Raw genomic sequence first — 22,575 nt, 5'->3', positions numbered from 1 at the left:
TTTATAGTGTCAATCTGGCAGATTGAAGCACACCAAGTGGTACATGAGCTAAGTGAATGCTTTTCCAGTACATGAAATAACAACATAGAAACTAGGGTAGTGGGGGTTGGGAGAGCAAATTGGGACCAATGTAGGAGATACTGTGATTTATATGATTTTTGTTTATGGCTATGCTTTTTCATTGCATTAAAATGATTTTATAAAAAATTAAATAGATGTGTGGAAACCTGAATAACTTAAAAGGACACTTTAGGGTTAGTATTGGTGGTTGCTAAAGTAGCCTTTGTGTACTGTTGGAAGTACAGGGAGGTTCTAAACTGAATACTGAAGGCATTGTGCCTATGTCCTGATCAGTAATCTATATTGGGGTATGGAAAGGGAGGCAAAAAACTGGTCAACTTTTAGTGCACTGATTGCTGTTTGTTAACTTCTGGAATAAGTTCTGTAACAAAGTGCATCCATTTAAGTGCAAAAGATTTAATGAACAAAACTGGAAGTGCTCAGTTTAACATGTTTTTTAACTGACTTTTTTCTGTGATCATAACTGGAAAATAACTTTCAACAAACCACAGTTAAGCGTTGGGTTTCGGAACTTTGTGCTAAGCCAAATAGGTTTTGCTACTGTGAGGATAACATATTGGTGTTAATCAGTGCTTTTTTTGTAAATAAAAAGGTGCAGGAACTCACAACTTGTTAATCTTTTATTTATTTATTTATTTATTTATTTATTTATTTATTTACTTACTTACTTCTGAGTAGACATGCATAGGATTGGGCTGTCAGTCTCCACATCCCCTTCCCCCTAGCCACTTTTTCTACACATGGGGAAAAATACTGTACAGGTGCACTTATAGCGTGTAGTATGTAGTATGGCACTACTTCGAGGAGAGGAAGCAGTGAATGGATTCCGAAAAATGGCTTACATGAGTTCCATGTAGTAAAATTACTCTATGCAACTGTGGGAGTAAGAACAAAAAAGGAATTCTTACACGAGAGGGGTCCTTAGGTGCACATAGAAACAGCTACGTTTGCAAACAAGCGATTAAATATGGTTTAATTCAGGTATCAGAATACTCTGTGTCTTTGGGAAGGCACTTGGCATGCAATTGTATGTTCTCTGCTGCCATGAACAGCTGCTGTGCATTGCTGGAGAGGAGCTGCAAACGCTGGCTGGCGGAGAGCATGCTTGTGGGGGAAGGATGAGGTGGATCTCTGGCAAGGCTGGACAGCATGTTGTACACACGCACAATCGCTTTTCACCTGCCCTTAGCATGTGAAAACGGGTGCAGATATATATCTCTGCAAGGATTAAGAGCCCAATCCTAGGTATGTCTACTCTGAAGTAAGTCTCATTCTAGTCAATGGAGCTTACTCCCAAGAAAGTGCCTAGGATTGCGGCCTAAGAGCCCAATCCTATGTATGTCTACTCAGAAGTCCACTTTAGTGAATGGGGCTTACTGTGGATAGGATGGCAGCCTCAGGGCCCAATCCTGTGCCTGTCTACTCAGAAGTCAGTCCCATTAGAGGCAGTGGAGCTTCCTCCCAGGAAAGTGTGGACAGGACTGCAGCCTCAGAGCCCATCCTGTGCCTGTCTACTCAGAAGTCAGTCCCAGTAGAGGCAGTGGGGCTTCCTCCCAGGAAAGTGTGGAGAGGACTGCAGCCACAGAGCCCTTCCTCTGCCTGTCTACTCAGGCTGCAAGGCTATGACACTTTCCCGGGAGTAAGCCCCATTGAACACAATGGAACTTACTTCTGAGTAGACATGCTTGGGCTCTCAGGCTGCAAGGCTATGTACCCTTTCCCAGGAGCAAGCCCCATTGAGCACAATGAGACATACTTCTGAGTAGACACGCCTAGGCTCGTGCTGCAGATTGGCACAGGGGCTGCACCAGCCAGCTTCCTTCCTCTCCTCCTCCGCCAAGCCAGTACCTGGGCGTTCCGTGGGTGCTGCAGCCCGTCTCCCTGGCTGGCTGACTGGCTGGCTGGCTGTCCATCCTCCTCCTCAGGCGTCGGCGCATGTCCCCTGAGTCCTCCACTGGCTTGGAAGCTGCGCTGGGAAGCAGAGCGCAGGGGGAGGGGAGGCGGGCTGGGCTCAGGCGAGAGCTTGGAGATGGGCGCAGGAGGGGGTCGTTGTGCGGTCAGGCAGGGGCCAGGCGCCCGCCCACCCTGCACCCCCCAGCACCCACCCAACGAATGCCTCTGTTTTGCTTCCCCCCTCCTGGAATGCCTCCAAAGGGAAGGGGCCCTTGCAAAAAGGTTCCGGAACAACGTCCCCCCGTGTTCCATTAGAAAAAAAGCCCTGGTGTTAATTATTTATGCTGCATATATTTTGTTCCTTTCAGTGCAATGCGAGTATTACTCTCCAAGCTCCCAAGACCATGGATTGTGGATGAAAAAAAAGATGATGGGTATACTGCCTTGCACTTGGCAGCACTTAATAATCATGTGGAAGTGGCAGAACTCTTGGTGCATCAGGTAAAAGTTCTTAATGATATTTTGACCTGAAAAAAATTAACAGTTATATGCCTATATAGCTTGCTTGTATCTCTGTCTCTATCTGCATTGCATTGTTTGTAGGAGTGCCAAGAGAGGGAAAAGACACATAATACCATTCCATGAATGTCTGCTTTGTATAGTCATGAAGTCTAAAGTAACTCAAATCTTGTTCATTGTGTTAGTTTCCATAGTGACTCTGATTTTACTTAAAAGCAAACATTTCTGCAGGTAGTTGCTAAAGTTAAATATGATTTGGGCTCCAGGGCATGTGGTGATAAAGCAGATTTGATGTGAATGCAGGAAAGTCCACAGGGATTCCCAGAGGCTCCAACATTTGTCCTTTCTGAAAGTTCCCCTTTGCGGCTTCTGAAAAAGGATCGGTCTCAATATATTTGTGTAGGGGGAGTAGAGGTGTAGAATTGGACAGACTTGGGTCTGAGTGAAATTATTATTACTATAAAACTTCATTGTGACCCTTATTTATATGAGGTGATTAAGGTAATGCATAGTGAGGCCTGTTAGGTTTGCAGAGAAGTACAAAAATGTTTCCTAACTTCTCTCCCCAGTTTTTACCAACATGAATGTATTTGTGTCCCATAGCAGCTAGGACAGTGTATCTGGCAAACAACTTCTTCAGCAGTGCTTCTATTCTCTGTTAGAACTTATCCACCTGCGTAGGGCGTGCCTCAGCTGCTTCACCCAGACATTGCATTTGGCAGATGTCTTTACATCTGGTCCATTTGCAGGAGTTTTTTTTAAAATAAGCAATTTGTATGCATACATTGTATGGGTAATACTATAACTAGTAATTGTAAATGTGGGAAACATAATGCTATTTCAATAAAGCAAGTTCTATTAGATAAATACTTTAAAATGCTAATGGAAGGGTTTCATAATCTTCTGTGTCATACTTAAATTCTGAGCATTTTACATATATGATTGTAAATGTCTTTAAAATGTGTTAATTTTGTTCCATAAACTTACAGTGTAAAAGTTGATTATCAGAAGTCTGCAACTCCTGAGAATATGAGCAGGGTAGTTTTTCTTCTCATTCTCTTCCTTGATGCACACTTTGTCTATGAGAAAAGTTCAACTTCAGGAATGTATACTTACGAGTTGCAATTGGGCATCTCTTTCAGGGCAATGCTAACCTGGATATCCAGAATGTAAATCAACAAACTGCACTGCATCTTGCCGTTGAACGACAGCATACCCAAATAGTACGGGTAAGCCTTCACTATAAATTTCATTTGCAGGGCTGGATAAATTTGCTGTAACTGCCATACATTGAAGTAGAAAAGGAGGCTCTATGTTTGTAGGGCCTCATACATACACCAGTCCATTTATCAGTTTCTGGGTAGTACATTAACAGTAACTTGTGGGGTATTGTGTGGGTAACCAAGTGTTTGGTTATAAAACTCCAATGGAATAAATTCTAATTTTTATTGAGGTCATCTGATGCTCTGAAATTAATAGGATAGCATTTTTTTAGAAGTCCATGTCAGATAAGGAACCAATGGAGAAAGCCATAGGCCAAGGGAAATAATATCCAAGGTTTAGTAGTTTGTGCACCCCTTCCTGCTTTTCTGCATTTCCTTTTTACTGGATCATCAGCTAAATAGGAGGGGAAATGGTAGGTCTATCTGTTGCCCTCATCTGGGGATAAGGAGACCAGGCAGAGAGGGGCCATCTAATAAAACCACTCCTCCTACGTGAGCACAAAACTCAAGGTGTTCTTATTTAAAATCATGTTGCAGTAGCGTCTGCAAGCAGTCAGATTTGACAATCCCCTGAACTACCCGTGAACATGGTGAACTTGAACTAGACATGTAAGGAATCAAATACAGGTGGGGTCTCGGTATCCGTGAGGGATCTGTTCTTAGGACACCCTGTGGATACTGAAAACCATGGATAATAAATTCTGCAGTTTCAGCCCCTTAAACCCGTTGGAGGGCTTTCTGAAACCTGCAGAGGCTGCCTGTGTCCACCTGCAGCCTCTGCAGGCTTCAGAATGTCCCTTTAAGCAAAAAGGGAAAGTGGGAAGTAGTGTTTTTATGCCTTTTAAGGCATTCTGAGGTCCAGGGAAGCCCTCTGTGTTTCTGATGGGCTTCTCTGGGCCTCAGAATGCCTTAAAAGGCATAAAAGCACCACTTCCCAGTTTCCCTTTACACTTTAAGGGCCATTCGAAGCCCGCAGAAGCTGCAGGCAGACACATGCTGCTTCTGCAGGCTTCAGAAAGCCCTTCAGAGGCAACCAGAGCACAGCTCCAGTCATGTTTAAAGGGTTCATGTGGGGCCAAGTCAGGCTTAACGCTGATCTGGGGGACCCACGTTGAGCCAGATTCATGGATGTAAAATCCACAGATAAACAGGCTCCACCTGTATAACTAGTTTTATTAAAAATTCAAAAGAAATAGAATTAAACAAAATGGGGAAAGGGGATTAGAGAAAAGTAAACATACAGAGTGATGAAAAATATCTGAACTTGGCTAGATGGACACACAGGAATAGTTTGACCAAATTGGATGTAGTAACTAGTGATGCCCAGCAAAGGGACAGGGAAGCTTTTCAAGAGCAAAGCACACAAAACCCAATCAATTTGCTAAACTGTTGAAGTTTGCAGGTTGGCTTGAAGTGAAAAGAGAAGAATAAAACAAAATTCCTCAATGCATCTAGCTAGAAGTACTGTCCCCATTGCTATTTACATTGTCCCAGGAATCCTGGTCCCTGCACTTACTGGAGAGTAAATGAATGTCTCCTGTGAACCAGCATTCAGTTTCATGGAAGACCTAGTAGAAACATGCCCAAGTATTCCTGTTCTTGAATTTAAGTAAGTTAGGCTTGATTATGTCATAGGAGACAAGTGGTTTAGTGATTGGATGAGGAGAAATCACCTGACCCTTCCATCTCACCCCTTTACCTAGACAGGCAGGTTTCACTGTCCAATCAGTAGGTACATGCCTGTCTTAGTAGGAAATTTGGTTACTCTAGACATGGAGATTCACAACAGCTGTCTGGGAATTGTATTTTCAAACAAAGGGCAAAGACTGCTGCAGAAATATTTCCCATCAACTTTTTGGCTGCTGAACCAGCACAGAAACTTCTGGGGGATTAGAAATGTCCAAAAGTAAGGAAAAATTGGCAAAAATGTAGGGGAGGGAGGGAACCACATTCATAACAAACATAAAATCAGAATCTGAGATCAAGGAGTCCTGCAGGTTTACAATTTAAATAAACTAAATACAAAGGAAGAAGGGAAATACTTAACTGGAAAAGACATGCAAAAATAGATATTTTGAAAAGTTTCTTAGACTGGATCCTAGGAACTTCTGGAGGCAGTTGTGTTCGAAAGATAAGGTGACACAAAATGTAATGGCCAGTTGTGAGGCATCTATCTAACCATAGGTATGAAGATAAATTAAAGAGGAATGATAAGTGGGACTAGCGGAGTGAAAGTATTAGGAATGTGATGCAAGAAGGAAAATTATTCTAAATTGAACAGAAGAAACACAGTCATATTTTAAGGACGTTAATTAAAACAGAGCAGTAGAATGAAAGATAGTATAAAAAGAGATAACAAACCAACAAAAAGAGTGTTAAATTAGGCCCCGATCCAAGTAAGAGAATGAACAAGGGTTTTGGTAGTAAAGAGAGGGAAAATATTATATAAGACTTTTAAAAAAGTCCTGAATCTGCAATGAAGAAAACAAGTTTAAAAAAAAAAAATCACACCTCAGTAGGATAAATACGGCATGAAGAACTGTTGAAGAACTGTGTGTTCCCTGGAGATTATTCTTGTAGGGCAACTGTCACTTGCATTCCATCCTTATATTGAATCTATTTTTGTCAGCTACTCACTCATTTTGGAAAAGAACACTCTGTAGGCACAACCCTTAGCTAATGCTATGAAACAATAAGTGTGGCAGAGAAGTAGTCAACTGTATCAGAATAAATACAGTCCATTTCCTAGCGGGCTTGCTAGAGTAGTCAGCAATGTGTGTTTGTGATTTGTTTCCTTTTTAAAGTTGCTTTGCAAGTCTGTCCTTAAAAGGATTACTAAAAGCAGAACATAATAGCTCCTTGGAATAACATTCTTGTATACTAATTTATCAGAGTTAAGTCTGTAGAAGGCAATCAAATCCTGAATTGGGATGTGAGGAAAGATGCTCAGTGTGCATCAACTTGCTGTGTGCCCTAATCTCTCTTCTGTATCATCTGTGTATCCAAATGGAGGTGTTGAAAGGAAACAAAAAAATTTCACATTTCCCTGTGCAGCAGATGGTTTATGACAGAGTGCCAGACTTCTGAATCAGGCACTTATTCTGCTGGTGTTTGACTTCACCGGGCCACAACATGTGTATAAATTTTTGTAATTTAACAGCAATGTGTTAAGCTTTCTGTTTAACACTGATACATCAAACTGTGTTCAAAGGGCATGCCAATTGATGTGAAGCTTTCTGTGCTGCAAATTTATTGGTTGAAAAAGTTTAATTAGAAGCATAGCCTGAAAGATGAAGAAGTGCGAGTAATGTTTGTGCATTGCAAAATTCTATACGTATTTGCTCTTTGGCAAAATTGATCACATTTCCGCATTTTAATTACATTGACAATTTGCCAATGCTTTTTTGTATGAAAAAAGAAAATTTCCAAAAATTTGAATGGTTTCTCTCCAGCTTCTAGTTCGTGCAGGAGCAAAACTGGATATTCAGGATAAAGATGGGGATACTCCCCTGCATGAAGCTCTGAGGCATCATACTCTTTCACAGCTTCGCCAGCTCCAAGACATGCAAGATGTGGGCAAGGTAGATACTGCTTGGGAGCCATCAAAGAACACAGTAAATATATTACACTTACTTATTCTTTCTCTACTCTACTTTCTCTGCAATATATTGCAAGATCTTGTTCTGTGGCTGACTGCTTTCTGTTTTCAGAAAAGGAATGTTTCATTGAAAGATAATTGCTCCAGTGAACACAAGTGACACTTGACAATTATATTTGACATGCTTTCACAGACACTTTATATGAAAGCTAAATTGTGTGTTCAATTTTTTAAAAATTTCGTTTTAATTATATTTAATAATTCCATGCCATTTGAACAAGCAGTAACACAGAACAAAGATGGACTACAGTATTTCTAATGCTGTGCATGGCCTTTTTAATGTTTCGGTTGTATGTGTTGTACTAAACTGTAGAAACGAATGCAGAATTTTTATATGCATATGCTAAGCTAGTATTTTGTACATTTTGCACGTGTGATTGTATTAGAGCATGACTGATTTTTATTCCTGTTAAGCAGTTTGCTTGTGGTGAATCAATTGGAAAAAGTGCAGAAAAAATTTAAAATACTTGCTATCATGTTAACAGGAGATTCAGGTTAGATTTGGAATATTTCTGAATTTACAATGTCAGAATTGATGACTGAGAAGGTGTGTATGAAGAATTGACTTGTAGGAGAAGTGCTTGGAACAAGGAAGAATTTTTGACTTGATAAGCAGATAGCATTTTAAAGTAAGATTTGGTCTGCACATGTAGAAAGGGAAATAGAAATGAGATAGTAGAACTGTAAGATGTTAGAATTAACTGTACCACTTCAGAATGCAGGTGATTGATGCAATTTCTGAGTGTCCCCCTACATGGAAACACCCTGCAAGTAAAAAAGTAGGGAGTCGACTGCACTAGGATTTTGCTCTGTAGTATGGTAGTTTTTTACTTGAAAGATATTGTAATGTGAGGTGGCATTCCCATTTGCAGCCAAACGTGATATGCAAAGGAGAGTAGTAAGTAGACAAAGTAGGTGCAGTACCTAGTGGTTAGTGATGAACACCCCAGTCTCTACTCTTCCTTCTATGGCAGAGTCTAAGATTTACTTGGAAAGTGATAGTTGCTTTGCTGCCACCACCAGTCTAGGAAACCCAGGCAGAAAGAGACCACCTTGGACCTCCGCCCCCTGTTAACAGAAAGTTCCAAAATCTTGAGAATCTCCTTAAAAAACCAAACAATAGCAAAACTTGAGTGGTTTGGCTGGCATGGCAATCCTCTCCCTCTAGAGTGAACTTGGTTTAGGCAGGTAAAGTATATGATGTTTATAAAAGGATTTTTAAAAAGGCAAGGGAACAAAAACAAAGCAGGGATGAAATAGCAAAGGAAGAAAAGGGGAATGGTTTTCAAAGGTTGTCAAGGAAGCTAAAGTACAAACTGAAAATGAAGCATATCTAATGTATCAGGAAGGCTCCACAACCTTTTTATAATGTTCAGTGATTTCAGAAGCCTCCAGGGTGATGGGGACAGCTGGGTCCACAATAGGGAAAACCAAAAACTTTAACCTCATGGAATGAATCCATTTTACTTCTACAGGATCCTACTACCTCAGTCTGCCACACGTGTAGACCAGGCATTAATAATTTGTTCTGTTCAAAATATTTTGCAATTGAAACAAGCTAACCTGCAAACTTACACTTTGGAGCTAGTGTCTGCTGAGATAAAGTAACTGTGTTATTTATAGCATTGTCCCTTTTTTGTTTGCACTGTGTTTTGTTGTTTGTTGAAAGACTTTGTTTTTCAGGTACACCAAGAGAAACTCAAGTTAGTTGCATATTTACTTTCTTTCAGTTGATAATGGGACTGGGTACTCAGGGAGCAGAGAAGAAGAGTGCAGCTTCTATTGCCTGCTTCTTGGCAGCCAACGGAGCTGACCTTGGTATTCGTAATAAGAAGGGTCAGTCTCCCCTTGACTTGTGTCCTGATCCTAGCCTCTGTAAAGCATTGGCTAAGTGTCACAAAGAAAAAGTCAGGTTTGTATTGTAAGAAGGCAATGGGATTTATGCATGATGTTTTTATGATTTTCTATTTTCTGTTAGTTACCAATAAAATAAGTTATATAAACACACCTGTTGGTCCTAAGTCAACACAAACAAAGGCAGTGTTGCATTATCACTGAACATCTTGTTTAATATAAGATAAATAGTGGTTCTTGTTTTTTTTAAAAAATGATTTCATTATGTAGATTCACTTTCTTCACTTATTTGACAGAGAACAATGTTTCCCTCTCCATTCAGTGTGTATCAAACTCAGGAAGGCTGTGAGATTCATGTTTTGATCTAGCTTGGTTTGAGATGCTTAATTTATAGAAGAAGAACTTTACAAGTCAATCATTCTGCCATTTTTTATGAATAGTGTTTTATTTTTGACACTTGACCAACACCCCATATAGCATTTTCCCCCCTACTATCTTGTTTTTGAGCCCACAAACCATTGTGGCAATTTTGCTTTTGCATAGTATTGTTTTAAGTATGGTCAAAATTTGAGAGTATAAATTTGATGCCTTCTCTGTGTTCTGGATAATACAGATGTTAATGGGAATTGGTGAATACAAGACAACCCTGACTTTTGAATGCTTGGGGGATGATGTTTTCTCCCAGTGGCAGTTGTGTGCCACATGGGTAACGGTGTTTGAAAATAGTATTTTGTACTGAGAATTAAGCCCATTTTGTTCAGTATGACTTGGAACCCAATCCTACCCAACTTTCCAGTGCCAGTGCAGCCCCAGGTTATGGAAACAATTTTTGCCTTTCTTTGAGGAGGGCTCAATGACTGCTCCCCCACCACAGGATGCAGCACACACTCCTTTGGCACAGCTGCATCAGTACTGGGCACTTGGGCTGTAATCCTATCTTACTCACCAGGAACAAACACCTCTACTCATAGGATGCTTTCCAGCCCTTGGAAACCATTGGCCCTTGGGGATTTTGGTGGGCTATCCCTGAAAGGCAAACATGACAAGCTTCTGTCATTGGGGTGGGGGAAGTAAGAAGTTTCTATGCACAAACTAAATTTGGGGTCTTATGCATTGACTTTCATTTAGAGTTTTGATTTACCCAAATGTGTGCTCACTACTCTGACTTTAGTTGGTTATATTGGCCTACCATTTTTTTAGGTTTTAATTAAATGGCAGTAGTAGTGCAACCCTTAAGTGTATCTGTGTTTCTGCACACTTAGACGGGTAAGTCTGCTTTTAAGCCATAGTGAATCTCTGATATTTTTATAGTCACCATCTTTCAAAAAACTTTCTGTAAGTTAGGAATGAAGAGTCATATAGTCTTGTATTCCACTGAATTTACAGTGTACATGAATAGACATTTTAAAGCAAAAGAAGGAATTTGATATAGTACAGTATGATATAGTGCAGTATGAGATGCATCATGTCGGTGACTTATACAGTGTAACAGTGAATGAAAATTTGTGTTCAGTGGTCAGGTTGGTTCCCGAAGTCCTTCTATGATCTGCAATGATTCAGAAACCTTAGAAGAATGTATGGTGTGTTCTGATATGAAGAGAGATACTTTATTTGGCCCATGTGGGCATATTGCTACCTGTTCCCTCTGTTCACCAAGAGTCAAGAAATGCCTCATCTGCAAAGAACAAGTTCAGTCAAGAACAAAGGTAAGCTCTTCAGCTTATTTCAGTATGGCATCTCTTAAACAAAATTCAGATTTTAAAGTGGAACTCAAAGCCATAAGAAATGAAGACTAGAGAGAATAGTACTTTCTGGTGTTCTTAGTCAACTTTTTGACTGTTTTCCCAGGAAGAATGTACCAGAGTCACTGCAATTCTTTGAACATATAATTCATTCTATTTTAACCCAATATGTCCTTGTATATAAGTGCCTGATTAGTGACAGCATGCCAATTGATGTCCATTTCTACTACTAAGACATGAAAATGGGAAACAATTTATACTAGGGATGTCAAACTTCTTTCATAGAGAGAACCAAAGTTAGCATTCATGGCCAGAAGTGACATCATTAAGTAGATGATGGACAGAAATATGAACTTTGTTCTCACATAGAAACCCATTAGCTACAAATGACAGAAGAGAAAATGTGCAAATCTTGTTCATATCTTCAAGATATGAGAAAGCCCAATTACCAAGTTGGGAGAGCCCAATTATAATGGGTGCCATATAAATTGCTTCTTGGGGCCACATTCGGCCCACGGGCCTTTTGTTTGACCCCCCCCCCCCCCGATTTATACAGTCTGAATCTATTTAATTGCAGTAGCAGTACTGGGAGATTAATGAGAGGGAATAATTGACAATTGGATGCAAAATGTGAGAGAATGCTTCTCTAGCATGTACTTCAGCCTGTGATGCTGAGATACAGTTTGAATGTAAGATACTTACAGCACAGTACTTGAACACTTAAGCGTCATGGCAGAGCGCATGTGTGAAAGCAGATCTCTTTGCTTCTTCTTTTGATAAAATTGATCAGCAGAGACATCTTTATGTTCAGCTCCTTTAAATTGACTGCGTTTGAATCAGGTCATGAGTTAATAGTATCACAAATAAAAAATCCAGATTTCACCACGCTTGAATGTATTTCAGCCCAATCCTATCCTCACCTGTCCCATAGAGTGAAGTGGTGCTGGCACATTGTCTTCTGTGGGCTGGCAGGAGACCATGCTGTGGCAGGGATGTAAATTTAAAAAATTTTACTTACCTACTCCACTGTGCCATGGTCCCCAATGGGCTTACTCAAACCCGATCTCGTCTGATCTTGGAAGCTAAGCAGGGTCAGGCCTGGTTAGTACTTGGATGGGAAACCGCCTGGGAATACCGGGTGCTATAGGCTTATACCATAGTCTTTCGAGACTGAAGGTTGCCAACCAGACCTGTGCAAGCCCATTGACTGGCTTAAGTCCAAGTGGACCGAAGGCGGCATGTTGTGTCCTAGAAGGGGGTCTAATGGCACACATGCACAGTCACCAATCATTTGCACTGGTGGCCCAATTCCAAACCAGCTTTCCGAGCCTTCTGTTGATGAAACACAAGTTTCTCCAGTGGACTGCCCAGACCAGTTGGTTAAATATACTTTCAGATGCTAGCATTGTAATTATTTCTAGCACATAGACTGTCCTATCAGGATCCTTCTGATCCTTTCCTATCTACTTACTAGAGGTAAGGGATTAAGTCTGTATTTTTAGTTGCTGCTGTGTTAGAGTAGTGCTTGATTTAATATAAGTCTTGAGAACTTGGTTATCATATCAAAGGAAGATGTGAGAAATGGTTGTGTGACTTCACCTTTGCACCATACAGCAAGATATGTTGAGTCATCATGCAAAGCCAGGATTCAGTCTTGGCTTCATGCAACATCCCCTGATCTTGAAAACTCCTCCACCCCCTCATATGCACGTGGAGGAATAATTATACTTTTAGTTAGGGTAAAAAAGATTGTCCATGCTGTCTCAACCCACTGATCCTGGTGTCTTCTAAGCACATTTTGAAAATAAAGCAGAATCCGAACCTGATGTTCAATTTTTCCCGCAGATTGAAGAATGTGTAGTATGCTCAGACAAAAAAGCTGCAGTACTCTTCCAGCCTTGTGGTCACATGTGTGCTTGTGAAAGTAAGTGCTTTTGATGTAATTGCATTCAGCTTTTAAAAATTGATCACGTTTGAGTTGTGATGAGTTAACAGTATCATAAATATAAAGTCCAATGTCCGAGTTTCTTCACATTTGAATGTATTTGGCAGGGAACGATAGCTTTCATCTGTGCCTCTATTTCATACAAGTCAAACAGACTTCAAGTGGCAAGGCTGGGGGTGGAAAAAGTCATATTATCCTACCCCTATACCAGGGGTTCCCAAACTGAGTGTCGTGACAAGTCTCTGGGGGTATTGCAAGAGGTGCCCTGGCTGAGTCACTTGGCATCATGATGTAATGTGACAGACCATGGAGTGGAGACTCTGCTCTGTGTGCTGTGCATTGTTTTGCTGCAACCCCAGCCCATGAATATTCATGAGTGTTTCCCTTTATCTCTATAGAAGTCAGTGATATTTAGTTCTGTGGGAAAAAATTAGAGCACTACATGTTGTGATAGTGTTGTTGTAGTGGGTTTAAAATGATCACCTGATAAGACCCGCATCCGTGCATGGGAACCATGTGTATTTAAGACTTTCTGCAGTATTTTCTGGTTAAGTTGGCATGCAATGAATAGAAAGCCCAGTTTTTTTAAAAAAGGAGCACAGTGATCTCATAACAAACTTTTTTCTTTAGATTGCGCCAGCCTGATGAAGAAATGTGTACAGTGTCGGGCTGTGGTGGAAAGACGAGTACCTTTCATTATGTGTTGTGGTGGAAAAGGTACTGAAGATACTACAGATGATATTAGTGAGTTACTATATTTTTCTTGAGAATTGTCTTGATTGTCTTGATATCCCTCCCAATCTTGGCCACTGCTTACCCCTTCTTTCTATCCATTACTTCCTTCACTACCCAACTATCTTGTCCTGCTCTTTGAAGCTGGGGAGACAACTGGTATGGCCCTATGCTGTTCTTAGTTTTAGTGGAGACCACAGTAACATTTCATGTGAGTCTTCATAGCCTTAAAGAGCCAGGAAAGGGAACCGGGATAGCCCTGTGTTGCACGCTTCCAAGCCATATGGTGTTCTGGATCTAGCAGAACCATAGCTCTTATCTTTAATAGATAGAGGTGTTTGAAAATGTTTTTTAGCTTACTCAGAAGTAAGCCTATTGTATTCAGTAAAACGTAGGGTGTAAGCCTATCTTACTCACCGGAAACAAACACATCTGCTAATATAGTAAGGATGCAGGTGTGCTTGCTCTTCAATGCACATTCTCACTTTGTGAAAGAGTTCCATGATGGCAGGTAGTGAAGGGAAGAAGGAAGTGCTCCCCCAAGAAGATGATTACCAGAACTGCTAAGTGCTCCCTGTTCCAGGCAAGCAGGCAACAGGAAATTGCATCTTTCAGTTAGTAGAATATGCTGCTGTAGAGTCCTACAAAATGTTTTATCAGAGGTGAACTAAGTGGTCTTTGGATATTTAGTTAGGATTGGGTTTGGATTAAGGTTGGGTTGATGCCTATGGAGGCTGTGCGCAGCTGAAAACCAGCCCTTCTAGAACCTCCAGAGGCCATTCCAAGGCTCTTGGAGGCTGTGCACAGTCTCCATGGTCATCAGAAGAGCCTCCGGAGGTTTCAGTTTGGGCTGAAACTGGCTCAGCAGGGGTCCAGAGGACCTGTGTTGAGCCAAATCTGTGGATTCAAAATCTGTGAATAAGTAGGCTCAACCTTTATAGTTCTAAAGAATGGTAAATATTTCACATATTGAAGGTGAGCAAAACATATTTAATCAGATCCACTGTTTAAAATGTCTTTCATAACTTATACATACAATGCTATTAGCAGACTACAAGTATCTTTTAAACAGATGTAGCTTTATTGTCACTGTTTTTCTCCCTCTGCATTTTGTAGCAAGTGGAAACATTCCTGTTCTGCAGAAAGACAAGGACAATACCAATGTCAATGCTGACGTACAGAAATTGCAGCAGCAATTGCAGGACATAAAAGAACAGGTAAATCCAATAGATGTTCTTGTATGATAATGTAAAATGTGTGCTGTAGTATGTGAAGCTGTTATATGAAAATACTCCATTTTTCAGAAAAAAGACTGTATGTTTAATAATACAGATGGCAATCTATGCAGTCCATTATGGTGAACTGCAAAATAAGCATTTTCTTTCTCTTTATGTCAAGTAATAAATTACTTGAAAATTTATGTAATTGTGTGGGTGGGTGGGTGGGTGGGTGGGTGGAGAGGGGGAGAGAACACGATTCAAGACATAATCTTCTGACCTTTTGTACATGGCATTTTTGTGTGTGGACATGTTTTTTGTATAGTTGTTTTTGGCAAAGGGTCTGCAGTTCAGAAGGACCATAAGAGTACTGTTCTCAGAGAGCACAGGGCGTGATTTAATGTGGGGACACAAATCCCTTGTGCTTTGAAGTACAGAGAGGGCTGGGTTTCTCTGCTAACATAGAACATGCTTCCCGTAAGATACTCTGGTAAGAAACCAGAGTTTGGTTCAGGGGTTCCAGCATGCTGTCTGGGATTTACAGTGTCTCTTTGCAAGCCACTGTCTCTCAGCCTAAGCTGTCCTCTGCGATACGGAGAGAATACTGGCCTACTTTTCAAGGTTGTTGAAAGGAATACTATATCAAAAGTGTGTTTGAACATTATAGAGTGCTATAGTAAATCTAATCAAAACTACTTTTAGGCTGATAGTTATTGGATGTCCTTTAGACACTTACATCTGGAGTAGTAAGCTATTACAGTATTCAGTTACTTTTTCCTCTATACTAGACAGTTCTTCAGTTATTTGTCTCTTTTACAGACTATGTGTCCCGTCTGCTTGGACCGTCTGAAGAATATGATCTTTCTCTGTGGCCATGGAACATGCCAGCTTTGTGGTGATCGAATGAGTGAATGCCCTATCTGCCGAAAGGCTATTGAACGAAGGATCCTTTTGTATTAAAATATCAAGTGTCTTATTCTGTTAGCTTGTCACATTATTATTAGATTTTGCTTGTTGGTTCTCCATCAGCTTTAGTGGCAGCTTGAAGGTTGTCATGAAGACATTTCTAATACTACAGAATAAGTGTTGCGTTGTACTTGTCAGTCTAAGCACTTACAACACAAATCAGTATTTGAGTGGTCAATCTCTCCTATTATCAAGAAAGCTAAACCAGGTTAGGTGAATAAAACACTTTTTTTATATATCTTGTCTTTCTCTTTATCCCCAGCCCCCTTCCCTTTTTGGTTAAAGGGACTATCTTGATTTCCTGACTTGGTGTTTTTATTTTGTATGTATTAACTCTAATTTCAGCAATGTTGATTTTTATACTGTCAGTTGCTTTCATGTATAAATATTTTTAATTCTGTTATAATTGTTTTAAGATTTTTCATAGTAGTATCAGTAGTAAATTGCAACAATAAGCTAAGCTTTGTAGTTGTACAGAAATTTAAAAGAAAAATAGTTAGCACAATAAACAACTAGTCTCTCAGTATTACACTTTTTGCCTCTAAAAACTGAACGCCTGTAATTTATATTATCTATTTTTGCTCCGAATTACTTTGAATGACAGGGGAGTGTACTTTTGTTTTTGTTTTTTAAAAAGCACTGCTTTCTGATAAGAAGGGCTTCTCAGTGGACTTTGCACATAGTGGGGGCTCCTTCTCCCAAGAACCACCCAGCAAGGTGCCTCCAGAACTCCAGATGCAGTTCTGACACAGTGCACACTACTGCCAGGAATAAAAAGAGCAAACCCAGTTAATGCAAACAAACTCTTCTGTTGCTGGGGGCTTTTGAAACCTCAAACATTAAACTCTTCAGTTGCAGAATCCGTTTTTAGAATGGCAACAGTGTATGTTATTGTTCAGATATTTTATGAACAAAACTATCCTAACTGTAGGCTAGATTTGCATCTTACAAATCTAGTGAACTAGATTTGGACTCAAAACAATACTTTGCAAAAAGGGGACTATTCAGTACGAGTCTTAAAATCTGCAGGAACAGTATCATTTGTAATAACCAGAACACTCTTGTTTCTGTTGCACACTTTGCAGTATACATGAGCTGCCTTTTTCTCAATACCTCTTGGACTTATTTGGGACCATTCAGTTAATAATCAAGAATGTGCTTAATAACTTTGTGGATTTCCAAAAATTGGAGCAGAGGCTACTTGGGGAGAAAGGGAGGGAAAATGGAGTGATATTTATGCCTTAAAATACCACCCCAAGGACATGGAAAAACGGTTCGTTCTGAATGTTGCTTTGTAGGGCAAGGGTAGAATTAAACTGTACTTGAGATGATGCATGATTAGGATAAAATGATCTTTAATTTTTGGAATTATAATTAAAAGATTTATATTAATCTAGTTTTTAACCCTAAGTCAGACATTCTGTAAGCATGTGAAGAAACACATTAGAGAAATTGCCTGTTCTCTGACTAGTAATTTCATTCCTGTTATATTTACTTAAAATAGGAAAAAGAGTCTGTCGATGTTGAATGTTTCCTGTCTGGGTTGACTGAATTTTTTTAAATTGTTTCAAGCAATGTTGGTCACTTACAAGGAACATCATAATAGAAGCAGGTGAAAAAAATGTAGCATACATACAGATACACTTGTAACTTGTACACTTGAGTTATGGGCTTGTACACTTGAGTTATGGGCTGTAACTCATAAGCACATCTGTAAGTCCTATTGGATCTCGCAGTTGTGGAGTAACATGAAGCCTCACACATGAGCAATGTTCTTTTGTTTTTGCCAAAGCAAAATTTTTACGACTTGATTCCCTAAAGTGGCCAGATACCTGGATACCCAAATCAGTTGCTGAATTAGAACTACAAAGTTTGTAGTCTAGTTTAACATATGGGACTAAGCAGTGGCATTCCTAATGCCACTGATTGCTGGAGAAGACTGTTCCCACTACCCCTCAGCTGCTCTAAGCCATAGGTAGACCTGGCCTGAGATCCCCTGGGAGAGGCCAGGTCTAACTGGAATTCAAAACAGCAGACAGACCAGGCCACTGCCTCAATATTTCCCACAGAGGAGGCCATGCCTACCCAACATTTGAAGGGACAGACATGCGGAAACCCTCATTACCACATGCACCTGAGGTGGACCCTTGCTTCACCCTTACTGGGAGTATCCCATTGAACTGGATGGGACTTCTGAATAACCACTCATCGCATTGGGCTGTAACTCATAAGCACATCTGTAAGTCCTATTGGATCTTAGCTGAGTTGAATGGTCATTTAAAAAACCAAATACTCAATGTGTTGGAATGAAGTATAAATCTGTTAAATGAGTTCCAAATATGTTCATGTTATATAATGATAAAATGGTTATAGATCATTTGTGAAGGTTCTGTTCTAATTCAGCCAACAATTTCTTTGTTAAAAGAGTTGGATGATGACATCTTAAGACTGTGTTCCACCACAAGTTTCTTGCAAATATTGTGTATGCATATGCACAAAACATTTTTTGCTGAATGTGTAATAATAAAATATGGTCTCAAAGATGATTCTTTGAACTAGGTCTAGGCAGGAGCCAGCCACTTACAAATTTAACTTTAATTGAACATTTGTTAAAGGAACATAAACCAAACAAAGCATACTGTGTTTCATAAGTAGACAAAGTACTGACTGTTGAAACTCCTTGATAGAGCGCAAATGTCAGTGCTTTGATGACAAAATGATTTTATGTCCTCTGATGGTGCAACTTGTTGTTCTAGACCCTCTGCAAACTTTTCAGCTACTAAGATTTATTCAAGTTACATTAAAACAGAAATGTCTGCAGGAGCTGTTGCTACAAGCCAGTATAAGTACTTCTAGGATTTAAACCTTTTATAATTTATCTAGTTGTGTTAAAATATAAAGTTCCCAAACCATTTTGTCTATTCTGTCTCCTTCCTTGTTGCAAACGTTTTCATTGCATGTAGTCTTCTAAGGAAATGACTAAGAGCCAATCCTGTCCAATTTTCCAGTGCCAATGCAGCTGTGCCAATGGGGTGTGCACTGCATCTTGTAGTGGGGAGGCAGTCACAGAGGCCACATTATGGGAACATTTGTTCCCTTACCTTGGGGCTGCATTGCGGCTGCACCGGTGCCGGAAAGTTGGATAGGATTGGGACTTAAGTTTGATGTTTAAGTGGATAGACTTGAGGTACTATGCAGCCCTCAAACCTGATGATTAGAAGAAAGTAGGAAACCTGTTATTTGTAATTACTCTTCTTGTTACTTTGATGCATTATATACCTGTTCTGATCACTGTAGAAAACAGTTATTGTAACATCCCTTAGTTGAATGAAAATAATACATGGCTACATTTTTATTTATTTATTATAAGTGTTAAACCTCTATAGTATATGAAAGCAGTTGTTGAGATTTGATTTTATACTTTTATTAAAAAGTGTAATTATAACCCTGAGGTGGATGGCTATGTCGAAACTGTTATATACACACACATTAGAAAATGTAGTGACAGTCCTACCCAGTGCCTACCCTTATGGTGACAGAGAATTGGCTGCCTAACCCAACAGTGTGCGTTCGTTTCCATGCAATATGACTATGCTGCACAGCAGCTGCAGAAGAGAGAGCAGCAATTACAAAATTAGACAACTGGGACTACTTCACAGCCAGCGGATGAAAAGAACAGCTGTGCAGTGCAGTCTCTGGAAACACGTTTCCTTTCCTTGGTGTTGCAGTGAGAATGGTCAGCTGAAAAAAAACTTCACACAATTGCCAGGCTTGAGACTATACTACTCTTCCTGTGGATCTGCTGTTCTTGGTAGGGAGAGAAATGGGCTTCTGTAAATCATCATCAGTGCAATGCCTTGGGCAATTGCTGCAGAAGTAATGCCACTGAGCTGTTACTAGACTGCTGTTCTGCTACATAAGAGATTGAACTCTGAGATCACCAGACCCTTTTCTTCTAAAGTCAGTTGTAGATGTGCCAGTGTTGGGGGGGGGGGAACTGCAGATGTTCCAAGCATCTTACATCAGTACACAAAAGATGACACTAAGAAATTAACAGAATAGGAAACTGTTTCTAAAATACTTCAGATGGAGACAGTTTGGGGAGCAAAAATTGTTTTTTTAAGGTTATGATATGAATGTGTGTTCGGTTCATGAAGGAAGCATTTTCAATAACAGCTCAATCCTATGCATATTTTTTCAAAGGTAAGTTCCACTAGATCATCTAGTAGTACTTACTCCAAAGTAAATGTGCATAGGTTTGCAGCTTAACAGTTGATAAAGATCATTAATGTGTACAGTAGTACAGAGGCTTACTTTTAAGTGTCTGATTTGCCCATGTATATTTTTGTTTTGTTTCTATGTGAGATAATAACTGGAAATACATGTATTCATTTTATATAACCTTATAACCTGAATTTTTATTTTCTTTGTACAGTTCAAAACCCACAACTATCACCACTATTATAATTCCTACCAGGTAAAATCCGTGCAGGTTTCCAGTTTGAGCATTTTCTTCTAAAAGACATATGTAGTGAGCTGTACTAATTCAATTAAATCCAAACACTTTACCCATTCTTTTCTTATAGATTTACAGCTATTTTTCCAGTGTTTAGTGTATAGTCAACTTAGCCACAGTCAATAAGTGAACAGGGTGTTGAAATACAGTGTTTTTCACAAAGTTCGATCAATAGATCATAGAATCCATTGGAATTCCCAAGTGAAAAATTCTGTTACTCAAAATCATGGCCCCAAATTTTCTTGCCTGCTTGCAATGCCACCATAAATATATAAAATATTTTAAGCTAGAGTAGTGCCAGTATTTCCATTCCCCAACAATATGTGTCTTGCAGGGCTTCCTGGGGAAAGATACTACCCGTCAGCCATCTTAATTTTTTCTTGTATACCTGAACAGAGACTCTTGGAAGAATAAGATGAAATTTCATTGGATAAGCCCATCTGCAGGTCTCTATCCCACTTTTCACCTTTGAGCAGGATGGTAATGTATATAACAATCTAAACAAACATCTTTTGTAGCCTTCAAAATGTATATGCTAAGCCTGCACAAGTGTTGTGACGGTCAAAGTTTTCATCACTTCCTTGCTCCATGTATAGTCCGTATCAAAAAGGGCAAGTATAGTTTGTTTAAATGATTTGAATCTCACCTTTCAAAGTTATTTACAAATGTATAGTTTTTGTCATATACATTAGGCATTTTGTCTGAGACCAAGAATGCAAAGGAATGAAGTAGAAAATAATGAACACATCGGTGTTCATTCTTGTGAAAACCTAAGTAGACCTCAAATTTGACATAAGTAGGAATCTAGTACAACTTCATCAAGGTGTTCAAAAGTGTAATATCCTTTTAAGTGTGTTTGACCGTTAATAGTGCCTATCCGAAACATTATGAATATGAGGATATACTGTATTGGGTGAGAAAATATCTCATACAGTATGTTCTGTGCACACATTTTGTGTTCAAGTTCATTTGGCATTGTAATGTAACAATTTCAGCTGCTCAATACCCACACTATAGGGGTTAGTGTACTAGTATACACTTGTACTTTAGTTTCAGACCTTTTGGATATTTTAAAAAAGACGCTGAAATATTGCTACCATCTGCTCAGCAATGTTACATATTAATGGAATTTTCCTTGCAGGAGGAAAAATGAAATGTTTTAAAATAAAAAAATTAAGGCTAATTTTTTGTTCTATTTCAGCTGTGTTGCTGAAGTACAGGACTAGAACAATCTATGGATAAATGTGACCATCTTAGATATGATCCATGTCATAACTAATACGGTATTTTGTTATGGTGGCCAGGCTCTGGATGCTATTCCCCCAATATATAAAACATTTCCAGTTTGCTATTCTCCCAGTGCCTGAACATCATCAATGATTGAATACACGTACTGGCTTTTAAGTGCTAAATGTAAGAATCTTCACATGGCTGTCACAATGTCAGCTTCTTCCCTCCTCCCTCCCTCTTTCCCCCTTTACTGTGTTTGCCTCCTGTACTCACAAGTCTCTGCTTTCTGTACATAGGCATCCTGTTCTTGAGGAAGGCCTAGACCCCATCATTCTCTGTCACCTACTGCCTCCAAGTTCTTGGACTCGAGAAGGGAAAATCACCCGCTAGCTGCAGGTGGCTCCTTCTTTTGGCTATCTCAAAATATTCTCAGAATATAAAACTTGTTTGACAAGACTACATGTTTTTACTTTTTTTCTAAAGAGCATCCTTTATTTTTTGTTTTTTTCTAATGCCAATATTGATATGTGAGTGCCATCTTTATAACTATAAACACTATATGAAAGTTCACTCAGCTTTGAAACATCTTGTATTCAAAGGATTATAGCAGGTCTTAATGCCTTTGTGCCTTGACAAAAATAATTGAGCTGACAATAGCCTTGAAGTTCTTTAATTCTTTGGATACCAAGTTTCCATACACACTAAGAAAGGAACCACATATTATGTCACCACAAAACAGGTACCCGACTACTATCTGTTTGGAACTGTGAAAATGGGGGCTGGGTGGTTGAGTATGTTTTGGGTTGTGGGGGTGCTGAACTCCCCACCTTTTCCGTTGTATTCCAGAATTGCAAGGTTAGGATTCAGCCAAATGATCAATTTAAGTTCTTATATTTCAAGCATATCACTATCAGAACCCACCTGGCTTTACAAGTCTGAGAGACCAATCCTATGCCTGTCTACTCAGAAGTAAGTTCCATTATAGTCAGTGGGGCTTAC

General features: G+C 39.6%; 1 protein-coding gene across 1 annotated transcript in view; it reads left to right on the top strand.

Moving 5' to 3' along the window:
- Window positions 1-19,281, top strand: part of MIB1 (MIB E3 ubiquitin protein ligase 1) — a 60,566-nt gene extending 41,285 nt beyond the window's left edge. The window contains exons 13-21 of the mRNA XM_066626400.1: window positions 2,343-2,475; window positions 3,636-3,722; window positions 7,169-7,330; window positions 9,105-9,286; window positions 10,742-10,934; window positions 12,816-12,894; window positions 13,546-13,659; window positions 14,764-14,864; window positions 15,684-19,281. Of these exons, the coding sequence (XP_066482497.1) occupies window positions 2,343-2,475; window positions 3,636-3,722; window positions 7,169-7,330; window positions 9,105-9,286; window positions 10,742-10,934; window positions 12,816-12,894; window positions 13,546-13,659; window positions 14,764-14,864; window positions 15,684-15,824 (1,192 nt within the window). The 3' untranslated portion in view covers window positions 15,825-19,281. The remainder of the gene's footprint in view (window positions 1-2,342; window positions 2,476-3,635; window positions 3,723-7,168; window positions 7,331-9,104; window positions 9,287-10,741; window positions 10,935-12,815; window positions 12,895-13,545; window positions 13,660-14,763; window positions 14,865-15,683) is intronic.
- Window positions 19,282-22,575: the final 3,294 nt, after the last annotated feature.

The sequence above is a fragment of the Tiliqua scincoides genome, chromosome 4, assembly GCF_035046505.1.
Source record: "Tiliqua scincoides isolate rTilSci1 chromosome 4, rTilSci1.hap2, whole genome shotgun sequence".
Lineage (NCBI taxonomy): Eukaryota > Metazoa > Chordata > Lepidosauria > Squamata > Scincidae > Tiliqua > Tiliqua scincoides.
This window is presented reverse-complemented; position numbering and strand designations above follow the sequence as displayed.